A 26664-nucleotide genomic window follows, 5' to 3' on the forward strand; every position below is an offset into this window, starting at 1 on the left:
GAGGTGGGCAGGAGATACAGGAGACCAACATGGATGGCCTGAGTTGCATTTTTAGACACACCTCTTTCCACCAAGGAAACTACAGGAGAGGAGAGGTAGCAGACAGCAGAGGGGAATCTGGATGTGTGTGCACAAAAGCCACTTGTACCATACAATTCAAGGATGTGGTGGTTTGGGAGGCCAAAATAGTTTTGAGTACCATGATTTTGGGAAGGCTATTCCTAGAGAATGAGGACAGCAGTTCTCTTGCTTGTTCACAGGAATGCTGATCCAGGAGCAGTGTAAATGTAAAACTTTATTGTGTTTGATAATTTATTTCTATGTATTTCTTCAGCTTGGGTTTTTAGTGGTTTTTAGATGTGTGTTTCCTGTAAGATGCCTTCCTAGGTTTATTTTCTTTTGGAGGAAGAGAATTGAATTCTGAAAATTTCAGGGTGCTTTTCTGAGCTTCAGGATTAGGCTACTGGGCTAGTAGCAGGAGCATAGGTACCTGCAGTAGGAGTGATGGGCATAAGAGTTAAAAACGCTTAAATCAACAGCATTTAACAGAAAATGCACCTGTAAGTTTGATAGCAGCATGCTTAAAAAACCTTTGGATTTTACAGGAGGTTTACAGCCTTTTTATATATATCAAGAGAGTACAGATACATTTTGTTCCTCTGAATTCTTGATTTGTGTTTCAGATGGAAACTTGTTGCTGTTGTTTCTGTAATTCCTGTGGGGGTTTCTTCTAACCTGATTTCATGCTGGAAGTCTCAGAATAAAAATGGCTCCCACAACGTGTGTTTTTAAACATCTGTGGGTGTCTGTTGGGTCATTTCAAAAGTGCAGAAGGAGAGTAGTTCCTCACATTTCACAGGATTTCACTGGGAGGTACAGTGGAGTTGCCAAGAGCCTATCTGCTCTGTTCAGTGGAGCACTGGGATGTGACCCTTAACTTAGCACTTGTTACACTCTTAGAGCTGCACATCTGAGGCACGAACTGCGGTACCTCTGTGTTCTGCTGCTCCCGGCAACAGGTGCTGCACCGCTCTGCATAGGAGCAGGTGCAAGCTGGCTTTGCCCCTCGCTTGGAGGCTGTAGGAGTTCTGAGATATGGAACCAGCTCAGATGTCCTGTGTGAGAGCTTAGGCTGTGACTTAAATGAACATATGAATAAAGTTCCATTTCTGTGACAAGGCAAGAGAGCAGAACCTGAAATGAAGAGGCAAAAAAGGGATTTTGCTACGGGTAAAAGCAGTCACCTTTCATGCAGGTTAGGCTGGATGAGGGTGCATGTTCCGAGCCTTGTAATGCAGATTACCTCCGTACAAGAGATGTTTTTGCTCCATCTGCTCCTTTGTTGCTATGTACAGAGGATGAGTTCAGAGAACAAAATATGAGGATATGACAGTCAACAGAAATAGGTCATCAGACGCAGGATTTTAAAGGGTTTATGGCTAATCCCGGGTTGTTTGGTCCTGGGGAGCATAATGATTTGAAACAACTGTATTCCATCAGTTTATCTGTTGGGAATAAGTAGCCTTGGGCTGGGCTTAAGCCTCCACAGATGCTGTAGTAGGAAAGGCTGCCATGAAATGCTCCAGAAGAGCACATCCTCAGTTGCTGGGATGATCTGTGTGCCCTTGCATGTGGGTATGCCTAGTTAGGTGATTTTATTTGTAGGGAAGTTAAGATGTGCAGATTAATCTGTGTGTTTTGATCAAAAGATGAGGAGAGTATAAAGGAGATGCTAAGAAGGAGTTCTGTACGAGTCACTGTGCTCTTCAGAACTTGTCACCCACGTGGTGAGTGGGTGCATCCAAACCAGGGCATTTTTTAAATAAGCAGCATGAATTTTTGCGCTCGTGAAAGGTGCCAGATTGACAGCTCTGGAGACTGAACCCTTCTATTTATCCACAGAACAGGTACAGCACAGGCAGCAGCACTGCGAGCTTCCCCACAGTGTCTCGTCAATGTGTCCCAACCCTGTTCTGGAGGAATCCCCTGTTGAGGTGAGAAGGCAGTTCAGTCTCTTCATGTCCTGTCAATCCTTGGCCTCACTGCCAGGGGGGGCTGAGCAGGGTGCCAGCTGTGATGGGAACCTGTAGAGTCTGGACTGGAACTCGCAGCAGATTTCAAGGAATGTGAGATTTATTCCACACCTGTGATGGTCTTCCAGCAGCCTTTTTTTGCTTTCAGTGACTTAGGCTGAGGTCAAGGAATTGGTTTTGAACCTCAGGCCTCCTCATACCATTGCAGGACACTCAGGTTTTGGTGCTGTGTGTATGTGAGAGGACATTGGTGTTAAAATCAAACTGGGTTCAAGGCCCTCAGCCAGCCTCTCAAGAGTTATGCTGTCTCCCCACAGCCCCCTTTATTCCCACAGTTGAAGGAATAGATTAACAGTAGTGTGGATTCTGGACAGCAGAAATAGATTATATAAATATGTACTATGCTAATATTTGCCCTTAGTATGCCAAATTAACTCATTTACCTAATTTCCTGCACACTACAAAACACTGTCCATCCCCTTTTCCTCTGGGCACTCCAGCTTGTAATAAGGTCCTTGTGAGCTAATAAAGTATTTGGATGCTGATACTTTAAAAAGCTGCCTTCCTTTGCTGAAACTGTAGGAAATTGGGCAGATAGTAAATTAATCAGTATAACTTATTATCTACAGTGAGACAGCTGTTAGAAACACTAGGAAACAGGGAAAGTGCTTTGGAATTTGTAGAAGTAAAATAAAGCTGGATGTTTCCCAAGCTTCAGAAAAGAAATTTACTTCAACAACTCTGCGGTCTGGGAGATTCATCCAAGCTTAGCCTTTTATTTTATTCATAGCTTTGAGGCTGTTTTTCAGCTACAATGAATTTTTCTAGAGCCAACAAAAAATTTGGTACTGTTGCTTCTGTGGCTTTGTTGTTTTGTTTTGTTTTGTTTTTTCCTGGTGTTTTTTTGTTGTTTGGTATTTTTTAAATAAAAGAAGCTATATATAAAAGTAGTCTCATGATTTGAGGAATTTTCTTCACCAAATTTTAGGTGCTGTCTTGAAAATCAGATTGGTTTTACCGTAAAACTTAACCAAAAAGAAAGGGGTTTGTGTGCATTCAACTTTAAGGGATTTATTAATATTAATAAGTATTCCAGGCCAGTGTTAGTGCAGCTGAAGCTGCTAAAGCAATGCAGCTGAGCTTGTAGTTTTTTTCCTCTGGTTATTCTGTGTTTTTGTTTCTGTTTATGTGCACACCTCATGTGACACTTGAGAGGATGGGGAAGGCACAGTTCCTGAGTAGTTGTTGTGCTGGTTTTCAGGATCCTGAGTAATGGCAGAATGTTTATTTTAATTCTTCATCTCCCGGTGCTTCCAATTGTCATCTCCCCTCCTGAGTCTGGAAAATTCACTGTAGTTACTGCAATGACAACTGATGGATTTCCAGGAGCCTTTCCTCTGACACGTTGTCTTTCATGCACAGACCCATTCTGAAGAGAGACCGTTCCAGTGTGAGGAATGCAAAGCCTTGTTCCGAACCCCCTTCTCTCTACAAAGACATCTGTTAATCCACAACAGTAAGTGCAAAGTCAGAGGAAAAACAGCATTCTCCATTCTCATATGTGACTGAGAAAAGCAAACATGGGGTACCTTGCTCCAGTATGCAACTTGCTGTGTTAAACTGGTACTAAGATTCACCTCTGTACCCAGGGAGTTAAAAAATGCAGAGCCAAATTGAAACCTTGCCTTCAGATACACTTAAATGCAAATTCAAATATGCTGCAGAAAATCCAGCAGAGTTGAGGTCTGATGGCAAGAAATTTATTTCTGCATTAAGTGTGATAGTGTTACCTCCATTTCAAGAAAGTATAAATGGAAACAGGGATAAGTTGGTGACTTGCTCAGCTTTTGTAGGTGATCTGGTTTAGAGCTTGACACTGAGATTGTCTCTCCTGTGCCAGCCCAGGCTCATGTTTGCTGCCTCTGGCATAGAACTGGAGCTGCTCAGAGAAATGCTGTGGCCATTTTCCCTCATGATTAACTTTTCTTGGCATTCTGTCCTTCATTTTTAGTTGACAGTGTTGGGATTTATTTTTGGTGGAATTTTCTCCATCTTTAATACTTGCAGAGCCCTAGACTGTCATTCAACCCTTTGAATATCAACAGTTCAGGTTTTAGAAAATGCTCATGAGCTAAAATCCCTGTAGCTTAGAATACAGTGTTTTGTTTTGGGGAATATTCACACTGGCATAACTAAAAAAACCACAAATCTTTCCTTTTATAATTCTGCATGACTATGTTTCTGTTAGATGAATTATTGGATTGGTAATGTTCCATTTGTTCTTTTACAATTATCTTTCAAAGCTTCTGCAATTTTTTAAAGCATTGGCTGTCATACATTTTTTTCACAACATTAAAAATGATGGGGGAAAATGTTAAAAACCTGTTCAGTAATTTCAGTATTCTAATGAACAAACATTTACAGAATATCCAAAATGTGTAATTCAGTGTACAGGATTGTTGGTTTTCCTGATGGTTTCTCTAAAAACATACACTTTGACTTTTTCTTGAAGAGGATGGAAGCTCACATGGCCTGTTTTTCTCTTTGTTAGGCGAGAGGACCTTCAAGTGTGATCACTGTGATGCCACTTTCAAAAGAAAGGACACATTAAATGTTCATATTCAAGTTGTACACGATGGCCATAAGAAATACAAGTGTGACCTGTGTGACAAAGCTTTTGTGACACCCTCAGTCCTGAAGAGCCATAAGAAAGTGAGTAGAGTCAGCTGATCATTTCTTATGTGTCCTTAAGGTTGTGAATCAATGAAGAATCCCCAGCTGCCTCTGGCTTTTTGATAGGAAGCTGTGATTATCCTTACCCTAAAGTGCTGATTTGCAGTAGTGGGGTTATTGGTGCCCAGCAGAATCTACAGCTGGTGCTCGTGTATAAATTCAGTGTAGGTGGTTTAGCAGGCAGGATGGGCCTGGCTGCACTGCTCTTACCACCAAACTCTGCAATGGAATTGGGGTAAACTTTAGGAGGAGGCTTCCTCACTAGGTTGGACTGAGCTAAGATTCATGTTACAGGGTTGCAAAGAAGGTAATTGAATATTGATAATTGAATAAGAACAAATCAGCTGAGAAAAGGAAGTTCAGGTGTTGCCACTTCATTCACATTGTGAGAATTTGTTTAAAAAAGTCATGCATGAATTGCTTGCCATATGTAAGTATGTGCTTCATACATATGTGTAAAATTGGCATTGCTTTTGCTTTGTGCTCCTGTCAGACTAGGACTGGCTGTGTTTGTGAGCCTTGTAGTTGTACTGTACTGCTCCCAGAAATCCTTTTGGCATTTGGGTGTTTGGAATGGATTTGTAGCTGTCTGTCTGGTATATCCCAAGGTTGCTGCTAGAGATACAAATGATTTCCAAATAACTGTATCCTAGTCAAGAGGAGTTGAGCATTCATGCTTTTAATGTCAGGGAATGAAAACAGCATGAGTCCATCCAGTGTTGAAATGAGATCTCATTTACTCTTGCTTCAGTTGCAGCATAAAATGTACTGTTTTGTGAGATAGGTTTCTTAATGATGTAATGAAGAATTTTGTGTCATTTCAGTGACTTTCATCAAAAAAGGAATTAATTTCCCTATCTGAAGAGGGTCACGTGCTAGCTCAAAAACCCAAATAGTCAGCTGCACATATAATTGAATGTGTTACCTTTCCTATCTCATTGAAATTAACACTTTTAAATTAAGTCATCAGAAATTCTTCACTAAAATAACAGGCACAGTTGTAAGGAGAAGAGTACCACAGTTACAAAGAAAAGTAATTCAATAGACTGATAAATCTTCAGTTCAAAATTGGGTGTTGAAAGTACAGTGTGAAAAATGATGGTGACCTTGTGTGTAATTGATTTCAGGGTGATCCTGTTGACCACACAGGTTCTATGGGAGAGTTTGTTATATGGGTTTTTTTCCTACTTTGAAGTAATTATTATATGTATTATATAATAATACATTATATATAATATAATAATATGATACTATATATTAATAATTATATTATTGTATATTATATAATAATATATATTATTATAATATATAATAATAGGTATTATTATATCAGTGAGACCCTCTAGCCCTAAAAGCTTGATTTCAAAAGACAAACTCAATGATTTAGTGCAGGTGATAGTTACAACATTCTTTTCGTGATCAATTCTCAGCTAATTAGATTCTTTGCCTGCTGTGATGGTAAAATACATAATGAGGTAACAGTCAATGTCAATACAGTTAAATATTCCATATTTCACTTTTTTATTTAGTGCTGAACAGACATTCTTATCTTTCCCCACACCATGTAGACTCACACAGGAGAAAAAGAGAAGATTTGTCCCTATTGTGGACAGAAGTTTGCAAGCAATGGAACACTGAGAGTTCATATTCGAAGCCATACAGGTATTTATTATAATGAACAGAGAAGACTTTCTAAATCTGTAGCAAGGTATCTCTATGTCCACAATTTATCTATCTACAAACAGCCAAATTTACAGATAGGTTTAACACAGCTGCTTTGTCAGACATTTTCCCTGCTTAATGTGTAAAAGCTGTTGTTGTCAAGGTTTCATTTTGCAAGTTTACACTTTGGTTCAAATAAGTGGCATCAGGCAGCTGAAAGAGGTTTCTTTGTGATAATTTGTTTCCAGCATAATATGGTGTAAATTTGACTTTGGCATGACATTTTCTTCCCTCTGCAGAACCAAGTTTGCCTTGCAGGGAGATGACAGTAATTTCTGTGTGCTGCTGGTGTTACCTATCAGTTTGCATGGAGCAGAAAGCCCCAGTTTTTCAATCTCATAGTGCAGATGGCTCTTGGGAAAATGCTCTGGAGATGTCCAAGTAAAAATGCTTTTCACATGTGTGCTGCTACCAGTTAGATTTCAGCTCTCTCAAACAGGCTTTCCTAAATTTAGGAGTTGGGCTAACGTGAGTTTTGTGAAACCACACACAAGGGACCTCTAACCTTGAGTATAGAGCCCTGCAAAATTTGCAACCTCTCTTACAGGAGGCTGTGACATTTTGAACTTACTTGAAGCAGAAAGGCACTGAAGATTTCTAGTACCTTTGTAAATTAAATGCAGGGGGAGAAACTGCCTTGCCAGGAGATGAGACAGGTTGGAATTACAGCAATATGGACTGTGGAAACAATTTATGAATCAGTAATGCTGCAAGAGGGAAACTTTCAAGGTCTCTTTTTTTTAACCTAAGAAGCTAGAAGCAGTCATTTTACACTTACTAATTCAGGAAAATTGCCTTGCTAAATTCAGTTACAATGACCTGTGATAAATAAACTCTGATCCTTTCCTCTTCCAATCTTGCTGCTAGTACAGTGTCAAAAGTTACAATTTTGGTGGTTTGCATCCTTTACTGTGAGAATTAACCAAAATTGATTTTCATGGTTATTTTTGTCACTCTGTTACAGTTTCTGGCTAATTTTTGATTATCCTAATGAAAAGTAGGGGGAAGTTGCTGCTAAGTTGTGACTTTAGGTTTAGAAAGAATATTTTTATTACATGGCAAAATGGCTAATGTAAGGTTGAGTGAGAAAATGCCGTAGTTGAATGCAAGTTGCAGTTCTGGAGAAATGGTTTTGTTTGGTGCTGTACCTGAAGGCTTCAGCCACGTTGTTCTTGGTCATAAGCACAATGATAATGAGAAGAAATGGTTGTCCAATGTTCAGTGGGGCTGAGGAAACATAGGTTTCTGAGGAATAGCTTGCATCATTCCCAAGGAACAAAAGGGGAGCTGCTGAAGGAAATCCAGGTCATCTGTAAACAGTGTGAAACAAAAGCTGAGCACTCTTATTCACCCTACAATGTGAAAATCCTTGACAACTTTTCAGGGGATTTCTCAGCAGTAAGAAGTTTTCAGTTCATCAAATAGTGGAGCCACAAATGTACTTTATTCAGAGATGAGTGTTCAGTTTCTAAATGTTGCAGTGATTAACACTTCATGGTATTGATATCTGTTAAATTCTTTAGGTTTGAATGGATCATTTCAAATTTTTCTCTCTGGTCAGACTTCAAAGTATCACTTTCCATTCTGAGCTAGAAGTGAAACAAGCCACTGTCTGTTTTCAAGAGATGATTCATCCTTCTGAGTAAGCCTTGAGTTTTGGCGCAACTAAGCAGTCCATCATAAATGCAAATATTGCAAGGACCTCTTGTCTTAGTGATTACAGGTGATGAGGTTTGAGGTCTGTGTCCAGACATTTGTGTTATCCCATTTTCTCCTTGTGGTCAGCTAGACTTTTATTATCTACTTTGTGTGAGAGGTTTCGTTCTGTGTTTACAAAATAAATTCAGGTAGAGGTTATTTTAAAGAGAGCTGTGCATCACTTTTTGTCCTCCTTATATTTATGAAGTTATTCTTTACTAAAGCTGGGGTTCTAGGGTACCTCTCTGGTTCTGCTTTGGAACTGTATTTTTGATAAAATAGTAATAATATTAATAATCACTATACAAAAAGAGAAGTTCAGTGGGGTTTTTGTCTTTTATTTAATATACAGCATGGGTTCTTAAATGTTGTTCCACACAGACATGCATGCTTCCTGGATAAGCAATTTTCTTCCCTCTTCTGTGTTAGAGTAAGACTCTGTAAATGAGCCCAAACAGTACTTGGCCTTTTGCAGCAACTGAGCTGGTTTGGGGTGAGTGAACATGTCTGCATGTGCAGAGGGAAGGGGGTGATGTTTGCCTCTGAACCTGGAGCGTTGCTCTGTAATTCATCATCTGGATTTCAGCCTTGGCATGACACAGACAGCGCTCTGCAGGTCAGCTGAAACACTAGAGCACATTCTCCCTCTCCTGTATCCTGTTGGTTTATGACTTCTTAGGGTCACAGGGAGCTGGGGTTAATTCAGCAAAAGAATCCTTTGACTGTGATATAAATTCCTTGGCTTGTTCATAAATTGTAAAAGAAATCCTATGGTCTGTTCCGTGGGCTTGAAACCCAGGGGCTGGGAGGTTAATTGCTTCCCTGAAGTTTTAGGCAACTTTCAGTGTTAGCAATTTCTGGCTGTAGCTTCTCAGTTGCCTTATGCACATCACTTTCAAGGTGTTAATTGCTGTGGGGTGTGTGTGTGGATTTGTGTGTGCCTGTGTGATCTGGGTATAAACACACACACATTTTATCTCTCTGCTGTTTACACTGTTTCCTTCCTAATCCCTTCCATCCTTGGGATGTAGCACATCAAGTTGTGCAACAGTGAAAGTTGTTGTGAAGTGGTTTATATTTGCAGGTAAATGTCTTTTAGAGGTAGGAGAATTAAGGGATTTAACTGTAATTCTGTCCTTTCTATGCTGTCCTTTCCCTGCTGTTGCTTAAAGACGGATGAGGAACAGCTAATGACCACAGATGTCTTCCAGAAAATTACGTGCAAATATAGGTTAAAATACAACCTTATTTTGCTTTTACCATCACAGTTACTCCAAGTCCTGATAATAAGCCAGTAAGATAACTATAACTTGAAATTTGTCCTATATGTTCTCTGAAAAGATGCATTTTTCAATTCTGTGTCATCTGAAAGCCAGGACTGATTTTGTCATTCTTATATCTCACATTCTCTGCCAGGTGCAAAAAGCAGCTTTGTTTTTTAAGCAGGAGTTGAGAAGGTTTTTGGCAAACTAATTTCCATGTGCACAAGTAAAAGATAATACCAAAAGATTACATTAAAACAGCAACAAGCATTTGGACCACAGGCTTTTGTATATCCTTTGTGCTAACATGGTTAATCTTACCTTTTCAGTTTATTTAAGAGACTGCTTTATAAGCTTTCAAAAATATATAACTTGAGGTGCTGATTGCCTTCTTGAAATGCCTCCTGCACTGAGAGCCTGATGTTATGCACCTAATTTTGGCATTGTAGTCCCATTTCTACAGCTGAACTAAGCTTTTGAGCATATTTACAATCCTACTTAAGTCACAGCTATATAAATGTCTGAGTTCAAATTTTGCACTTCTAAGACAAAATTCTTGGGCAAGCAAAACATTAGTGGTGGAGATATAATAACAAAGATCTTTGGTTTTTTAGAGTAGTTCAATCATCTCTGAACACAGAAGGCTTCAAAGTAGTTGAAGGAAGTAATGAGTTCAGGTACAAGATAACTTTAGTTTATTATGTTGTAAAGGATATCACCATAATATAAATAAATAAATATTAAACCATAAAGGTTTAATAGCTAAACAAGCAACTGTTTGTTCATTGTACATAATAATGTACAGCCAGGATCCTCTTTCCAACAGATCTTCTGCTAAATTACCTTACAAGTAATTTATATTTTCTTACATGGGAAAAAAGATGAAAGGCAAGCTTGAGGCAACTTCCTCTCATATGCCAATGAAGTATGTGAAAGAATGTATCTGTATCTAGTCAGTGAACAGCTTGCAAATGTCTACAGATAGGTTTTTTCCTATTAATAACTTATAAATGATCCCTCTTTTATCTAAGCGGTTTAAAAAGCAGCTTGCAGAAGGCCTCAAAGGTAAGGATTCTGCATTTCTAAACCTTTCAGTTTATACATCACTGTCTTGTTCGTCTCCAGACAACAGCTAAATCTTTAAAAATACCTGTTAAGTTTCATTCAGCTGTCAGCTTCTTGTTGTCTGTACCCATGAATGAGGAAATGTTATTCTGAGGGGTAGATTATTTGGATGAGACATCTTAAGATCAAATGAGTTACTGATTGATTAATGCATGTTCTTTAAAAGACTTAGTTGACCATGGGGTTCACTGAAATAATAGATGTGACATTTTCCATTCATAGAGAAATCAGATTAATTCCACTGGTAGCTGCAAAGAATGAAACTTGAAAAATGGAATGGTTTGTTCTTTAAAGTTGTGTCTTTTTTATTTATTACTTGTAATTACTTAAAATCTTGATATCACTGAAAAACTGATGAGAGCCTGTAAGTAATAATGGTAGTTCATGCTTTACTGCATGGATTCAGGTAGTCTCCTTATTTTGTAGGATTTTTTACTAGTCTTTATGATTCATTTAGTGGCAAATAGTCAATATCTTAATTATATCATGATAATTTTGATGGGACAGATAGGGCAAACATTGTTTTGGTCTTAGCTAGAAATAATCTGAGTTCTTTGAATTAAACCCTAAACTTTGCAGAAAACAAACCACCTCAGCTGTGAAAATACCACTTCCATACCTCATAAACTAAAGCATGGTGCAATACTTAGAAAAAGATAAGTAATAGGAAAAAAAATAAATACATATTTCAAGCCTTCTGCTTTTCTCTTATTTTGAAAGAATAGGATTTGAGGTTTTTTCTTATTAAATATGTGACTATTTTTTGTGGATGGGAAATGCACATAGTTGATTTACATGGAACCAGTTCTAGTTCTCCCTGGTGCCTGGAAAATGAGTGTTGGAGCTTGGTTAGAAAGCATTCACAAATACATAAACTTAGAATTATTCATCATCAGTGAGGAAACTAACCACCTGAAAAAACAGAGGCATTTAATCTCTTGTCTTCAGAGTCTGCCAGATTTGAAAGTTGGTTAAAATGCAGTAAGAAATGTCTCTAATTGCCCCATACCTGAGGAGAGTTTCTCAGAGCACAGGGCTGTTCTCAGAGCAGCCAGTGTTATCCCTTCCTTTCACCTGGCCCACTATGAGTATAAAATTACCTGTGCTTTTGGTGTTTCTGGGTCTTGTCTCAGCTGATGTGCTCAAGTATTTTATCTTTCAGATCACAAAGTTACTTAGCTCTTGGCATGAGAGAGCTGTTCCTGTGTGGGGACTTCTGTACCTTCTCAAGTGCTAAATTTTGAGTGTTTAGTGGCTGAAAAGGAGGCAGGCCAGGATTTTGCACAGGCCAGATCACTTTTTATTGTCTAGTCTGGATTAAGACTAGTCCAGATGTCATAAAGAAATCAGCTCACTGCTGTAGTTGGCCAAGCTTCTTGATTACTCTTCCGTTCTTTTCCCTCCCTGAAATCCCTGGTCAGAATTACAGAAATGCCTGAGAGATGCAGGGTATTAAATACTTCTGAAGATGCTACTCAGGATGTAGAAAAATGCCACCTCCACACAAGAGGAAGTTCATTATTTTAGAGGTGTTGCTTTTCTCACAGGTCTGCAACACCAAAGTGGTGAAATTTACTGAATATTTTCTTGACTTGTGAATTTTTTTAATCTTTACTCAGTAATTGGTTTCCTGGCATTTTCTAATTGAAGTTCTGTTGGAATCATTGGGTTCATTGAGTTCCTGTTTAATTTTATTTTGATTCCTAATAAAGTCCCTTTCCACGTGGGAGAAATTCAGAGCTGTGTATTTTAGGTTTATTTGTGTTTGTGTGTACATATTTGCATAGTGCATTAACTGAACAATGTTCAGTTAAGGACACAAAGTTTTTAATTGAATGGGAACACTGTTTAAGAGCAAGAGCAGCTGAGGATAAATGTGTGAAGCTGTCAGGTGCCCTCTCTGCGCAGTGTTCTAAAGCAGATGTCACAGATTATTATAATGTTGTTACATCCGTTAACCTTTTGCCCATCCTTACTTGCTGTTGAATGCTGTCATCACCCCAGATTATCTCTGACTAAAAAAGCCCCCTTGAAATTCCCATTCTGGGCTGCCCTGTGGATCATCTGGTTAGGAGTGTTAAATGTGTGATCCAGATGGCCTCCAAATTCCTCCCCAGGTGAACTGTGCTCATTCTGCCGCAGTTGGGCGATGGTCGAGGCTCCCTTCTAACCCTCTTCCCTACCCCAAGCTTGAGTTAGGATTTTAAAAAGGATTACAGTTTGCTGTAGCTGTTCTGAAAGCTGATATTTTGAAATAATGCACATATATGTATTTATACAGAAAAATATAATAGTTTTTATTTAAGAAACAATCTTTTAATCCTGAGAATTAGTAGTTTACCATCTGAAAGAGAGCTATATCTAGGACATGGGAAATGGTCTGTGTAACAGTCTGAGGGATGACATTTCTGTAATTATATTTGTTCATTTTTATGAGGAAAACTGAAGAGAGAAATTCCTTGAAGCTGCACATGCTGCACGTGGTCTGATGTTCAGTGCAGTTTGTTGTAGGCCTTTTCTGATGTTTTTGAGTGTTGACCAAAACCATTGATGCTGAATACCCCAAGCCATAAGAGACGTATTAAAAAGTATATTAAAAAACCCCACCTTGATAATTTCACTGCATAATTCAAATTCTTCATTCCTTAACTGAGTAGTTGAGTTCTAGTTAAGACAGCAAGCCAGGGAATCCTGCTGGAAGGCTAACATGAATACCTGAGAATTGTATTTGGGTGACTAAGCAATCTGCAGGGGAACAGGGACAGTAAACAGGACTGCAGATTTCACAGATGAAATGGAAGTAATGCCTGGATATGGTTTGAAAGAGCAGTGAGATTGTTTCTTTGGTTTGCTGGGTTCTTCAGTCACTTTTGTTGCAGTCTCTTCAGATTAGGACTGTTTCTCATCTGGATGTTTCCTTTTTTGTTTTTTTCCTCGGATGAGAATGCATTTCTCACCTATAAAGTATATATTTGTTTAATCTGGTTTGAGGTCATTGTTTTGAAGTAATCACTAACATTGGTGCTTCTATCAGGTTTCCACCTAACTTGAGAAGCAGCTTTTGTTTGTTTGTTTGTTTTTATTTTTGTGGCTCAGCTGACTACAGGGAATGCAGAATAACAGTGTGAAAGTAGCAATGCATATAACTAGTTTGATTAACTGTCTCAAGTCCTTATTAAATGTCTAGCTGTAGCCACTGAAATCTTGAAATCTTCAAAAACTAATGGATTTACTTCTTAATTGTTTTGTATCTGAGTTTGGGAGATCTGTGTGCTAAACTCAGTGTAAATCCTGCCTTAGAGCACCTCTGATTGCAGATGTCTCAAGGGAAACTGTCCTGAATCAAACTGGAATGGGAGAATCTGGTATTTAACTTCTTAAGCTACATTAAGGTCCACTAGGTATTGTAATCTCAAGCTAGAGATGGAGGGGGGAAAAAAAAAAAGATGTCAGTTTTGTCATGACATGGTTTCAGATCAAAATCCCATATGTTTTTCAATCATGGAATTGTTTTGCATAATCCTTGTATTAAGGTTAAATTTATTTTTATTATGTTAAAAGCTTTGGTTTTTTGTTCATACAAAATCTGGAAGTAGAATGTCTAGACTTTGAATTATGCTAAATCCACTGCAATTTATCCCAGGATTATTTATTTGAGGTTATTTGTACAGAAGTGCCATTAATGTGTTGAGCAGTTTGTTCTGGAACAGCAGGAACATGACAGTCAGCTGTAACTCGAGGGGGAACCTAACATTTGTTACATTTGCCTTGCTTGACTGTTCTGTTGTTTTAATGAATTCAAGTTTTGTTTAGAAAGCAGATTTTAAAAGCACTCAAACATAAAAGCATTTCTGTATTGTATATATTTAGCTATGTATAAAAAAGTGTTAAAAACACAGAGGGCAAATGGCATAGTTGTTAACTGGCATTGACTTTACCTAAAGTGCACTCCCTCTCAGAATGGTGCTCCCACAAATTGACACCATCTCAAAAATGTTCTTCTTGCAGCAAATCCAAGAAGGAATTGTAGTTTGTCATAGGGGAGGTCACTTTCTTTCATTTTGATTCTTTGTAACTCCTTGTGAAGACAAGACAAATAGAGCTTCATGACTTGCAAGGTATTTAATTTGCTTGTCTTAATAACTTTTGCTCTTGATCTCCTTGTTAAGGATCCGTTCATTTTCTGATCAGAGGAGTTTTGCATCTGGAAATCTCCACAATTTCTTGTGGACAACCTGAAGGTTATTACTGCAATAATATTTATAATGGAGTTTCAGTAGTCCTTGTCGGGCTGTAGATGGATGTGAAAGCCCTGATGGAGAATGTCACTTTCCCAGTAGCTTTTATCACATGGTCCTTGCTCTCCAGTTTGTCTCAGTGACAATTCTAAACTTTGTGTAAGCACAAACGCCTCTCCTTTGTGGACACTGGAAATAGTTTTCTATGAAATGTTGCACTTCAGCAAACCTCCACATGTGGGAGGAATATTTTTAGCATTCCTTCTTTGAAATCTGTCTTCGCCTTCGTGGCCATCTTATTCCATTTTCTTATCACAGGGTAAGAGAAAGTTGAACTGTTCCTGTCCATCTTACAGGACTTAGAGTGGGACAGAATGTGTAAGACTTCTCTTGGGGAATACCTGCTTCCCAACAGTCTACTTGAGGAATCTGGAATCATTCTGATGAGAAACTGACTTGTAGCATGAATAATATTTGCCTAGGCTGGCTCAGAAGCAAGGAAGGAAGTTAATTTTTACGAGAGATAGAGAAGGTAATATATAGAGTTGTAATAATCTTGCCTGATCAGCTGTCCACAAGATCAGTTATTTTATCTCTTAGTTACTTGAGCTCCTGAGAGGGTAAATAGCAAAAATGATGTATTGTCAGAAGGCAGTTTATTCACTTCTGAGACAGATAATAGAGCCCCTTTCCAGAGAGAAATTAGTAAGAAATTTGTACTAAGAGACTTGGTTGTTGCTAGAATGGATGTATTTTAAGTGGCCTGTTGTTAATTTTGTAAAATCCTGAAACCTTTTGAGGTAGAAGATAAGTTACAAGTTTAAAAGATGTGTATGCACGGGTTAGATGCTTGTGTAAGCACCAGGACACTTAAATTGTTGCATGCAGACTCCAAAGGTGAAGGAAAACAACAGAAAATAAAAGCAACAGTAACATTCCTTAGGAACATCTTCTAAGTCGTTTTACTGGCAGTTATTGATGCAAGTGCATGAGAAATTTATGTAATTTAGAGAAACAAGATGGCTTCTAGTTAGAATGTCAAGTCAGAGCCAGCAGTCTGTGTTAGGTAGTAAACTTGATTTTTGGAGCAGTGAAGATTTTTGACGGTGAGCAGTTTGTAACGGCAGCTCCAAGCCTGACTTTTCCAGGTGTGACACGTTGATGTGGAGTCATTGTTGCCCTCTACTGGCATCTGCTGAAAGCTCCTAAGGCCTTCCTCATCAAGCACCACGGTGTCCGTGGTTGATTTCAGAGGGACGCTGTTAATCTGTTTCAGACAAACTCAAACCCATCCTTTGGAGGCAAAGGTCTTTCTCTTTAAAGAAACATGAGGGTGGGGGAGAGAGGAAGGAGGGTACAACTCCTAACTGTCATCACTCATCTGCTTACAAACTGCTGAAAGCTTTAAATTCTCCATTCAAAAGACCCCGGACATAAAAATGTCAGCTGAATTAATTAAATATTTGAGTACTGACAACTGTTGGAGTGTTTGAATTTCGGAGGCATGAATTAAAGGCATCGAAGGTCAGGAGAAAGAGGATCATATATCAAACTGCTCAGTGAAAACATAGCTCTAATACAGAGATTGTTGTCATCATTCCTAAAAAAACCCCAACCCCCCAATTCACACAGTTGTGCTTTCTGAAAGATGACAGAACACAAGAGAGAAAAATATTTGTGTTTACAAGTGCTTTGATGGCCTTTTTCTGCCATTCACAGTTACCTATAAAGAAGTAAAAGACAGAGAACAACAAAATAATCTGTCTACAGAATAGGGGAGGGAGGCCAAGCTCTTCTGGTGCCCTGAATCTCTCCACAGCCTGTGGATATGGAGATTTCACATCCAGCAGTGACTCTCAGTTGATATCTTCATGATATCAGTGAAATAGTCTGGTTTGGGTTTTTTTTAAACTGTAAAATATAGTTAATCTTACTTGGCTATTTTAGAAGATTGAGTATGAGTGTTAATAAGTGCCTGGCATTTGGTCTGTGTTAAATCTACACATGCAGAAATACCTTCATGAGCAGAAAGCTGTGCACTGACTTTATAAAACAGGCTTTCCTTGTGACAAACCTTTATTTGAAAAGACACCTTTAGTATTATGGTTGTGTAGATCAAAATCCACTTTGTTAAAAGAAAATTTTCTATCATCTTAATTTTTCCAACTGTGTTTTGCAATGGAAAACAACCTGATCTTTGCTTTTAAAGCGTTCTATACAGGAGCAGGAGGCAGTAGACTCAGATTCCAGTACATTGCCTGAAGAGTTAAAAATAAAAATACATTTCTTCCAAATGATGGTGCTCAGAAGCTCTTTACTGTTTGTCTCTGAGCAGCTCAGTATCCACATTACACTAATGTGAGTTTGGGAAAATCGATGCCAAATGACACCAGTGTAATGGAGCATTAAACAAATACCTTTCAGATATGGGGTGCTGCAAGGGAGATGCTAAGATTGTTCTGCTTCTATTCCAGTCATAAACTGGAGCACAAATATTGCAGAAACTTTTGATTAACCAGCTTCTAACACAGATACAGCATAATAAAAGAGTGGATTTTATATTCCTTTGGGATTCTGACACCCAGAGGCCTCTAATAATGACCAGATGTGAAAAAGAAGAAATATTTGGGAGCAGTTAATGCCTAACCATAAAAGTGACCATGTGTAAATCACTGTAGAATGTGGTTTGAGCAAGGGCATTAGGTGTTTTCTTTTTGGTTTTATTTTCCCCAGGGCTGTCTGTGTGTATTCATACATTGTAGTGCAAAATCAGTCAGCAAAGAGGAATATTTTGATCCAGCACTGCATCCCGCTCAGGCAGGATTATTTGTAATTTTTCTAAAGTTTAAATCTGTTCTGTGAAGAGAAAAGCAGTTCAGTTTGATAAAGAGCTGTGCTGCAAGGCCTTCATCCTCTGAGGGCACATTTCTGGGTTCTGATGCTTCTCTTGTTCTCAGGTGAGCGTCCTTACCAGTGTCCTTACTGTGACAAAGCTTTCAGCAAGAACGATGGCTTGAAGATGCACATTCGCACCCACACCAGGGTAAGTCCCACCCAAGGATGAGTTTTTATGGTTCCCTGAGGATTGTCTGTGGCTCCTGTGGTGAAAAGTAATTAACTGCTGTTTGTGTGGAGATCAGGCTCTGCCAACCAAAGTATTTTATACCTATCAAAATAAGAGGCAAAGATCCAAGTCATTAACTTACAAATTCTAATTAGAACTCCCTTACCTTCTAATTTTTCATGTTTCATTTCTTTTATGTTGAAATAATAGCTGTACTAACCTCTTCATTTAACCCATGGTTATTTATAGATATAAATTAGTGTTGTTTACTGAGTAAACAGTTCTGTAAAGGCTTCACTGTTAGGGAAACTTCAATATCCAGTAAAGTCCAGTCAATGTGAGCTTTTCTAGAGGCTGTCCTTTACTAGCTGATAATCATTTTTATATAAGTTGTGTTTAACTAGGAGCTGTTACAGCTCACAGAGATCAGCGCAGCCTTGAGGCCAAACCAAGAAAATTCTGCATCTGCTGGGAAATAGGAATGGTGACATTTAACTTTGTAGTCTTCATATGCAAATGGGCACACAGAATTGCTTTCTAAATAAGTAAAATTAAAAACTGCTTAAATCTCTACTCTTCTGTGGGTCTTGAGCATATTAACTGTGGGTCCTAGATAAAGTTGTAACTTTTGTACCCCAAACTGTACAAGCAATCAGTAGTTCGTGTAATACTTCTTGGTAGTTCATTGGGAACAGACTAGTCCCATACTGTTAGTTGTTTCTCCTCTTTTTCCAGCTGTTAAATCACTTTAAGAGGTGCTATAAATTCTCTTCTGTTGTTACTGTCCCCTCTTAACTGTGTTTGCACCAGGAGAAATTTCATGACCCATCTAAGTTCTGCATGACTGTGAGGGGTAAACAAGCTTTGAAACAGTGCCAAATTCAATTTTTTTCCCCTGGTTTTTCATACAGCTTGACTAAAAGCAACAAACACCCCCTGGCCACTGTAGAAGAAAAATAGAGGAAACAATAATAAAATTATGCTTTTAGAGTCTACAGTGATTTACACCAAGTGATGTTTTCTTCTAAGCATTTTTTAGCTGATAGGAAAGGGAGGAGTTATTTTAAGGAGTGGGTATTTCTTTTTAATATATGTAGACAGTGTAATTACACAGGCTTTGTGTTGCAGTAAGAACATAATAAAATTTGTTTTAAAATGTGTCAGGAAACTCTCTGCTGTACCAGGGAGGCCATCTTTAGAGGTACAAAGAACTCAGTTCACACCAAATGTGATCCAAGTGTTTCCACTTGAGATGTGTTGATCATTACATCTGAAAGGTCACATTTCAGGTTTTTTTATTTTGGTGTGTGAAGATGCTAAGCAGACTGCTGGTCATCCCCACAGCTATGCTGTAGGATTTAAATATACAGGCAAAACCTGGTTTTTTAGACTTGATTAGATTTTGGTTCTTCTTGTGGTGATGCTGCTCCTATCCCAAAAGTTGACAGTGAGGCTCATTCATATTTGATTGCCATTGCATGTTCATTTTCTCCATGTAAATCTTTTTTTTCACTTTGAGGTAACAGGAATCAGTACTGGTAATGTTTACATTAAAGGTAATTTCTAAACTGAAGCCTCTTGCTATAATCTTGCATGTCACAACTTTCCCTCTTCCTCACTGTTCACCTCATTTAATATTTAAGCAGAATTGAAAGTGAAAAAAATCAAAGGAGGTCTTAGGAGGAGGCAGAAAAAAAATGGGCTAGAATTATTAATAAAAACAAGAGAAGAGAAAACAAAGTTTACTACTGACTTCCATATATTTTCAAGCAAGAAGGAGGAATTTCACCTGAGTCTGTTCTGCAGAACCTTATGCATGAAGTACTATAGGATAATAAGCTGTTATTTGATGGTTCAGGTGAGTAAATATTAGTGCAGGTACAAGGGAACAAATATGTATTTTAGCTGGTGTGAAAGGACAGAGTGGTGAAGGGAATTGGAAAGGAGGGGAAAAGGAAGTGGGGGAGCAACAATACTGAGAGGTAAATGGGGAAGACACCATTATTTACAAGAACTCTTTTGTGCTTGGCAAGAATGTGAAGGTATTTAATCTCAGCAGTAGGTTGATGTTTGTCATGAATTCAGGGTACAAGAACCAAACCAATCCCCTCTCAGCAGAGGAAACAGCTTCTGAGCTGTTCAGGTGTGTCGTTCTCATGATCTGAGTCCTGACTCTGAAGGAGATGTTTTCTAACTGCACCGTGTAAGGACTTCTCCTCGGAAGAAAGGAACCTGTGCAGAAAGAGTTTGAGACCCCTGAGCCCAATGCTGATGCACTAGGACTTGTTCTGTGTTCCTAGGCTATTTAAACAAAGATGAATTAAAGATTAGGAAATAAAAAATGCACTGTGCTTGCCAAAGGTTTGGGTCCTTCTGTCAGTTCTAAGAACAAGAAAAACCAGGAAGTCACACTTGAAATTTCTCTTTTCAGTCACCCCATGTTTTGACTTTTCAAAACTCCGTAAGGTTGTTGGCTCTTCCTTTTTTTTTACCCTTTCCTACACATACATTTTATTTGAAATTTATTCTTCCATGCAGAGTCATTATTGAAAGAATAAATAGTGAGATGTATAAATCCTGAGGGTATTTTTGTATCTGCTGAGCCTAGCAATGTAGAATTTAACACAATGATAGCACCCTTCTGCAAGGGCTATTCTCATAAATATCTTGGAAGAAAGGAATCTGGTCTTTTGGCCAGAAAGTTTGTGAAGTAGCTTAAAAGTAACACTGTGACATTCACCAAAGACAGTAGAGATTAAATCTCAGCGTATTTTACCAGTGGGCTTAAATGCCAGACCTGTTGCTGGGGATCAGGGAAAGCTGCTGGAAAAATCATTGCAGAAAGTTGATTAAGGTCTGGCAGCTGCTCAAGTGAGCGCAGCCTGGGTGGCCGCAGGTGTCAGCTCCAGCTCTGGGGTAAACAGAGAAGGCAAGGCCAAACCCCTGCTGGCCAGGGCAGGGGAGAGAACACCACCCACTTGACATTAAAATGTCACCTGAGTACTGATTTGTTTCTATGAAAGTAAATGTGTTTGCTTTATGGTTTGATGGGTTTGGTTTTTTTTCCCCCCTTAAGGAGAAATATAACAGCCTTGGAAAACATAAATGAGGAACTTATTGAAGTTGTTGATGAAATGAGTTTACAGACCATATCAGCTTTGAGGGCTGCACATGCACATTTCCAACCCTCACACTGCAGGAAACTTCAGCTCTTTCCTGAGGCTTTATTCAGTGCCTGACTTTAACATTGCAACGTTTGAGCTTAAACATGTGGAAAAATTATTGTATGTTACAGCAACAGAATTGGTAATGCTTGGAAATAGGGCCATTGATAGGTGCTCAGAGTTGTTGTCATGTTAAATTGATGTTTTCATTACTTCTGAAAATGGTGATTTTATTACAGTTGGGTTCAGTGATGGAAAACAGAAAGAGTTTGAAAATGGCTTTTTTTGTCACTTGATTTGAATATTTCACATTTACATATAACCGATCTATTTAATTTTTATAGCTTGTTTAAAAATCTGACTTCCAGTGGGTGGAAGCTGCCAGCCTGTGCTTAAATGAGGTACATTTCTGAGGTAATTTTAAAATTAGAGAAATTTCAATATATCATTTTTGTTTCATGCATAAGTGCCTACTATTTTAAAACACATTAATATTTAAATATGTTTAAAACCTCAGTATGTGCAAAAATTAGCCAGCCTTGAAATAATATCAAGTTTTATTTATGAATTTCATGGGAATAGGGATAAATCATGGTGAGTATGGAAGTGAGGCAGTCTCCTGTAGAGGACTCTTCCATACAGTGTTTTTGTTCCCTGAACAAGAGGAGGTCCTGAGTTAAACAGGCTTTCCAAGGCACTCATTTGGAACTCTTTTTTAAGAAAAGAATAACTCTTTTTTAAGAGTTAAGTATTATATTATTTATAGAGGTATATATACTCTCTTTTTTAACCCAGAAGAATATTAAAATAATAGTAAATGAGAAATAATGCAAGGACAATATTGACGTAATTTCACTTCTCCTGTGTTTCCCAGGAAATATTTGACCTTAAAGTTTGAAAAAGGTTCATGTGGTTTAGAAGCACCATAGAATGCTGTTGTCAGAAAAAAAGTTCCTTTGTGTACTAGCTGTAGACTTCTGTGCACATGGCAGTGAGTAATGAAATAATATGATTGAATTTGGTGGGGTTTTTCCATCTTGGATTTTATCTATATTTCCCTGTTGGTGAGATAGGGGTGAGTTCCCAAACATCTGCCTGAGGATGATGACTTTGCCAGGGCTGTGGTTTCCTTGCCTCTGGAATCCGTGTTAGCACGCAGAATGTGGAAGGTTTAAATCCCACTGCACCTATATTTTCACACTTTTTTATGTAATGTTGACTGATGATCATCCCTTCCTCACAGAGTGAAAATGTACTTTTTCTATATTGATACTGTTATTTTCCAGGAGCAGGTGACCATCTATTGAATTTTCATCAATGCTGATTAAATAAACCCTCCTTCAGTAAATTTTAGGGTCAGGAATTACCTCAGCAGTTCAAAAAACCACAAAGAAATCAGAACTTCTCAGTTTATGAGTATCAAGTAGGCAGGACTAGCACGGAAAATGGGAAGTTAATGATATGGTAAAACCCAATGAATTGCATATACTGGAACTGTTTAAGAAGTGCACTTCTTTTTCATTTTTTTCTGGCAGGCATTTCAGAGAAGATGCATGCTTTTGTTTAAATTATAAAGGTTATTGCAAAAAAGATTATTTTTTTTAATATTCCTAAAACTGAACTAATTGAGACCTGTTCTAACAAAAACATTAGTCATTTCAAATAAAGGTCACATTTTTGTTTAAATCTGCCAGAATTATTTCACAGTTGTTTTAACAGGAAAATTTCTTGGCTTGCTCTAATGGTTGGAAATATTTTGTTTTACAGGATTTTACTTTTCAACAGAAGAAACATGTAAAGTGATTTTTTAATTGAGGTTTAATATTATAAGTTTCAAATCCCTACTACTTGTGTAGAGTTGTAAATTCTCATCACCCTTTGTGTTCCAGTGTCAGTGTTACATTAGCAATTTAAGTAGGCCTCTGTCTCTGGGTCAGCCACTTGCTGTAACTTGCAGGAACTTTCCAGTTACAAAGGGAGCATCTTGTTAGTTCTTGAATTTTTTCCACACTTAGATACAAAACTGGAGTCTGTGTACTTGGGCTATCTGTGATTTTAAGTGTAAGCAGACTTCTTGCATTTTCAGTTGGCAAAGCCGTAGGATTTCCAGATTTCTCTTTGAGAATGACGAGCTCCTGGTAGCTGCTGTCATGACTGGTGTATTTTAATGTTACCTGCCTGGTCATGTTTTCTTGTTCTGGGACATGTTTTTTCATTTTCCTGATTTTTTTTCAAAACAGTCTTTTTATTAACCCTCTGTTGAGGTGATAATGCAAGCACATAAATCATATTTGATTAGAGTAATACTGATATTTTCACAATTTTCACATAAAATGCCTTTTGAAAACAGGTAGTGTTACTGTATCAGTATTTCATCAATAGACATTTTAAGATTTTTCTGGTTGCAAAGGAAGGCTTTGTTTTACAATAGTGGAAAGAAAAGGATTATTTATTTTATTTTTTTGTGTTCTGTAGCATCACTAATTCTTCATGTCTGTCAGTTTTCATGTTCATGTCACAAGTATACCTGAAAAAATTTTCCTTTTTTTCTCTGAACTTCTCTTAATCTTCATTTTTCAGCATGCTGAAAATGCAGACTCATCAAGTTGGTAGTTGTGTTGTTAATGTTATTTTAATCTTGAGATATGTTTATTTGGTAATAATAATGTTTAAATTATATTTGTCTTGTTGTTACTGTTGAGTGGATGCAATAGTTCTAAATTTAGATTTAGATTCTAAATTTTGATTTAGAAATCAATTTGGAGAGACTCCTATCAAAGTCATTAATGTTTCACCTGTGTAACCAATATTACCAGGTTCACAGAAACAACGAGTACACACGTGCTGACTTAGTGTATATAATATATTTATATTTCTTGAGGGACATACAGGCAACTGCAGCAGCAGTTCAGATATTCTGAATTTGAGCATTTCCATCTGCTGTGCTTGCAGGACACTCTGCACACTTTGTGTCAAGTTGTTGAAGGTGCATCAAATGTCCTTGAGATTTGTTGTGTTCTGAGTGAGGTCTTTCTAATGCAAAGCACAGTTTGCTTAGAATTCACGGTGTGATTTGTGATTCAGCCATCCACAGACATGGGAATGTGTGCTGCAGGCAGTGTTTTATTTGATATGGTTTTTAAAATGTTTGATTTCTCTCAGTTTTAATGGTGAAGCCCATCAGAGATGGGAGCTTTTAGGTTAGCATGTGTCAGTCTTAAAACAAAGCACCTTCCAGAGTAGCACTGGGCTCTGCTTGGCCTTTCTTTGTTCAGAGGCAGGAAGGTTGTAAATCCTGATCTACATATTTCTCTTCATACCTGGCATGCTTAAAACTGTGATATTAAATCACTGCAGTATCAGCCATGTCCTGTCTCTCCTGCTCTCCCTGCTCCCTTCCTCATTTAGATCATCAATAAAAGAAAACACATGTAGGCCTTCAGCTTGGCTGCCACCATAGCCATGGCCTGGCAGATTCTTCTTCAACAGAGGGCAGATTTATAGTATCAGCACTTGCTAACTCCTCTGCAGTCAGACTTGGATCATCTTCCCAATGAGCTCCTGTTTATAGACAGTTAGCAGGTTTTCCCTTGTTTTGATGTTTTAAATCTGTCCAGCTTTTTTTCTCATCTCGGCGTTGGCCCCTTTTGTCTTTTCATGGTGGCATTAACTTTTTCAGATCTGTTGCCATGGTTTTTATCTCTTTTTTTCCCTCTGCTCACATTTAAAGCAGTGATGGTTATGCCAAGCAAAAATCATATTTTCCATGTTACAAGTGTTGCTTTCTCCAAGCATTGTGCAACGGAAATTTGACACGAGGGGGAGAGGGAGCAGAGAGAAAAGGAAAAGCACAGAACATTTTCTTTTGAAGAAACTGATCTCTGAGGATGATACCTTCTTCAAAACCAGCAAAACAAACAAACAAGAAGCCAAACCAAAACAACAAAAAACACACAGAAAAAAAAAAAAACCCACAAAAAAAAGAGTCTTTTTTTCTCGAGATAAACTGAGGGCCAAGTTTTGCTCTGGACAGCACTGCTGGTTTTCCTGAAACAGACACAGATGTGAATGGAGGGGCAGCTTCACTCAGGGGAGAGGAGGCTGGTGTGAATCAAGAGTCATGTCTGCTGAAGTCACTGGAATATACAGATGGAAAGGATCTAAAATTAGATCAAAGACAGCTCTGGATGTGTTTCATGCACTACATATGTGAATTTCAATACAAATGCCAAGGGGATGTTAGATACACCCTTTTTTGCCACAGAGAATAATACAAATATAAAATACATAACAGCCAAACATAACCTGGGGGAAGTTAATACAGGCCCAGGTTTGTGACTCCAGCTTCCCGGAGTTTAAAATGGCTCTTTATCCAAAATGGAATCCTGAAATCAATTTAGCACTGGAATGATTGACCTGGTCATTTTCAAGTCAGTTCTTCAGATAGCTGAAGACCAAGATAATAAAAAGGGAGCGAGTCCACCCGGTGAAGTTTGCAGTAGTGAATGTTTTTGTAGGTGTTTAAGATGTGCACATCGTATATTTCACTTTGCACTTTCTGGGGAGCAGCCTCCACACAGAAAAGCTGCTTTTGGAGAACTCACAGAAATGTGGTTTGTGTTAACCACAATGCAAAACCAATTAAGGGGTTGTTGCAGAAACCTGCTTTTCACATGGCTTATTCATACACTTCCCTTAAAAATGCAGACCCTGCTCCGTGAAGTCTTTAGTTAGGTCAGCAAAGTTCCCTGTGACATGAACTTTTTTGGTCTAGATGATAATTTATATTTTTTTTCACAGATTGATTTGGATCTTTTTTAGGTAATTTTTTATGTTTTCCTGTCTACTGAAGAACCATGGAAATTACGCTGCCTTTTTTAGGAGACTTGATGGGAGGAGACTGCAAAATGAAGGAACCCCATCTTTGCTCCACTGAGGTCTCTGGAGAGAGCTGCCCTAAAGAGAGAGACTGGGACATACCCAGCACTAATTGATAGTGCTCTGTGTTAGGTGGATGGTGAATGCTGCTGAATCCTGGCAGGATTCGGCAATGTATGGACACCTGATGGTTCCCAGAGATTGAGAGGAGGAATTCAATAAGCAGACAGCTTATTCTCTTTGTTGCTTGTGTTGTTCCATCTCACTTATCCTTGGATCCCACATCATCTCCCAAAAGAACTTGATTACTGCCTATTATTTGTTAATTCATAGATCTAGCTGCTTTTTTTTGCCTATTGATTTATAGTCATTGCTTTCAATTTGATTTAAAGTAAAAAGTGTTTACTTTTCTTAAAATACCTTTCTTCAGAACTTAAGTAGTCCAGAATTAGAGTCCAGAATTAGAGAAAAAAGTAGAATGAGAGTGAGGGAAGTCTAGTTGGTTCAAAAATAAGGGTGCCCCTAGAACATGAAAATTTTCCTGAGGACATTTGCAGTGTCATAAAGCTAATTCTTGCATTTAATTCATTTATTGTTGATTTCTGTACAGTTCTTTTGTAACTTCAGTGGAGTCAAGGAGGAATTACACCTATATAAATGTCTGTATGAAGGAAGAACTTGAAAGAAAAATATCTTTACATAAGTATATGTAAATTATTTATTTGAGGTCAGTGAGATTGCAACTTT

General features: G+C 38.1%; 1 protein-coding gene across 3 annotated transcripts in view; it reads left to right on the top strand.

Moving 5' to 3' along the window:
* Positions 1-26664, top strand: part of PRDM5 (PR/SET domain 5) — a 60758-nt gene that overhangs the window by 26462 nt on the left and 7632 nt on the right. The window contains exons 11-15 of one of the 3 annotated variants that reach the window (XM_086888111.1): positions 1908-1994; positions 3456-3549; positions 4585-4745; positions 6335-6428; positions 17769-17854. In XM_086888111.1, coding sequence (XP_086744237.1) covers positions 1908-1994; positions 3456-3549; positions 4585-4745; positions 6335-6428; positions 17769-17854 — 522 coding nt within the window. Of the gene's footprint in view, positions 1-1902; positions 1995-3455; positions 3550-4584; positions 4746-6334; positions 6429-17768; positions 17855-26664 lie in introns of all 3 variants that reach the window. The other 2 variants (XM_086888110.1, XM_086888109.1) reach the window with 2 other exon arrangements.

The sequence above is a fragment of the Cyanistes caeruleus genome, chromosome 5, assembly GCF_971803275.1.
Source record: "Cyanistes caeruleus chromosome 5, bCyaCae1.hap1.1, whole genome shotgun sequence".
NCBI classification, from domain to species: domain Eukaryota; kingdom Metazoa; phylum Chordata; class Aves; order Passeriformes; family Paridae; genus Cyanistes; species Cyanistes caeruleus.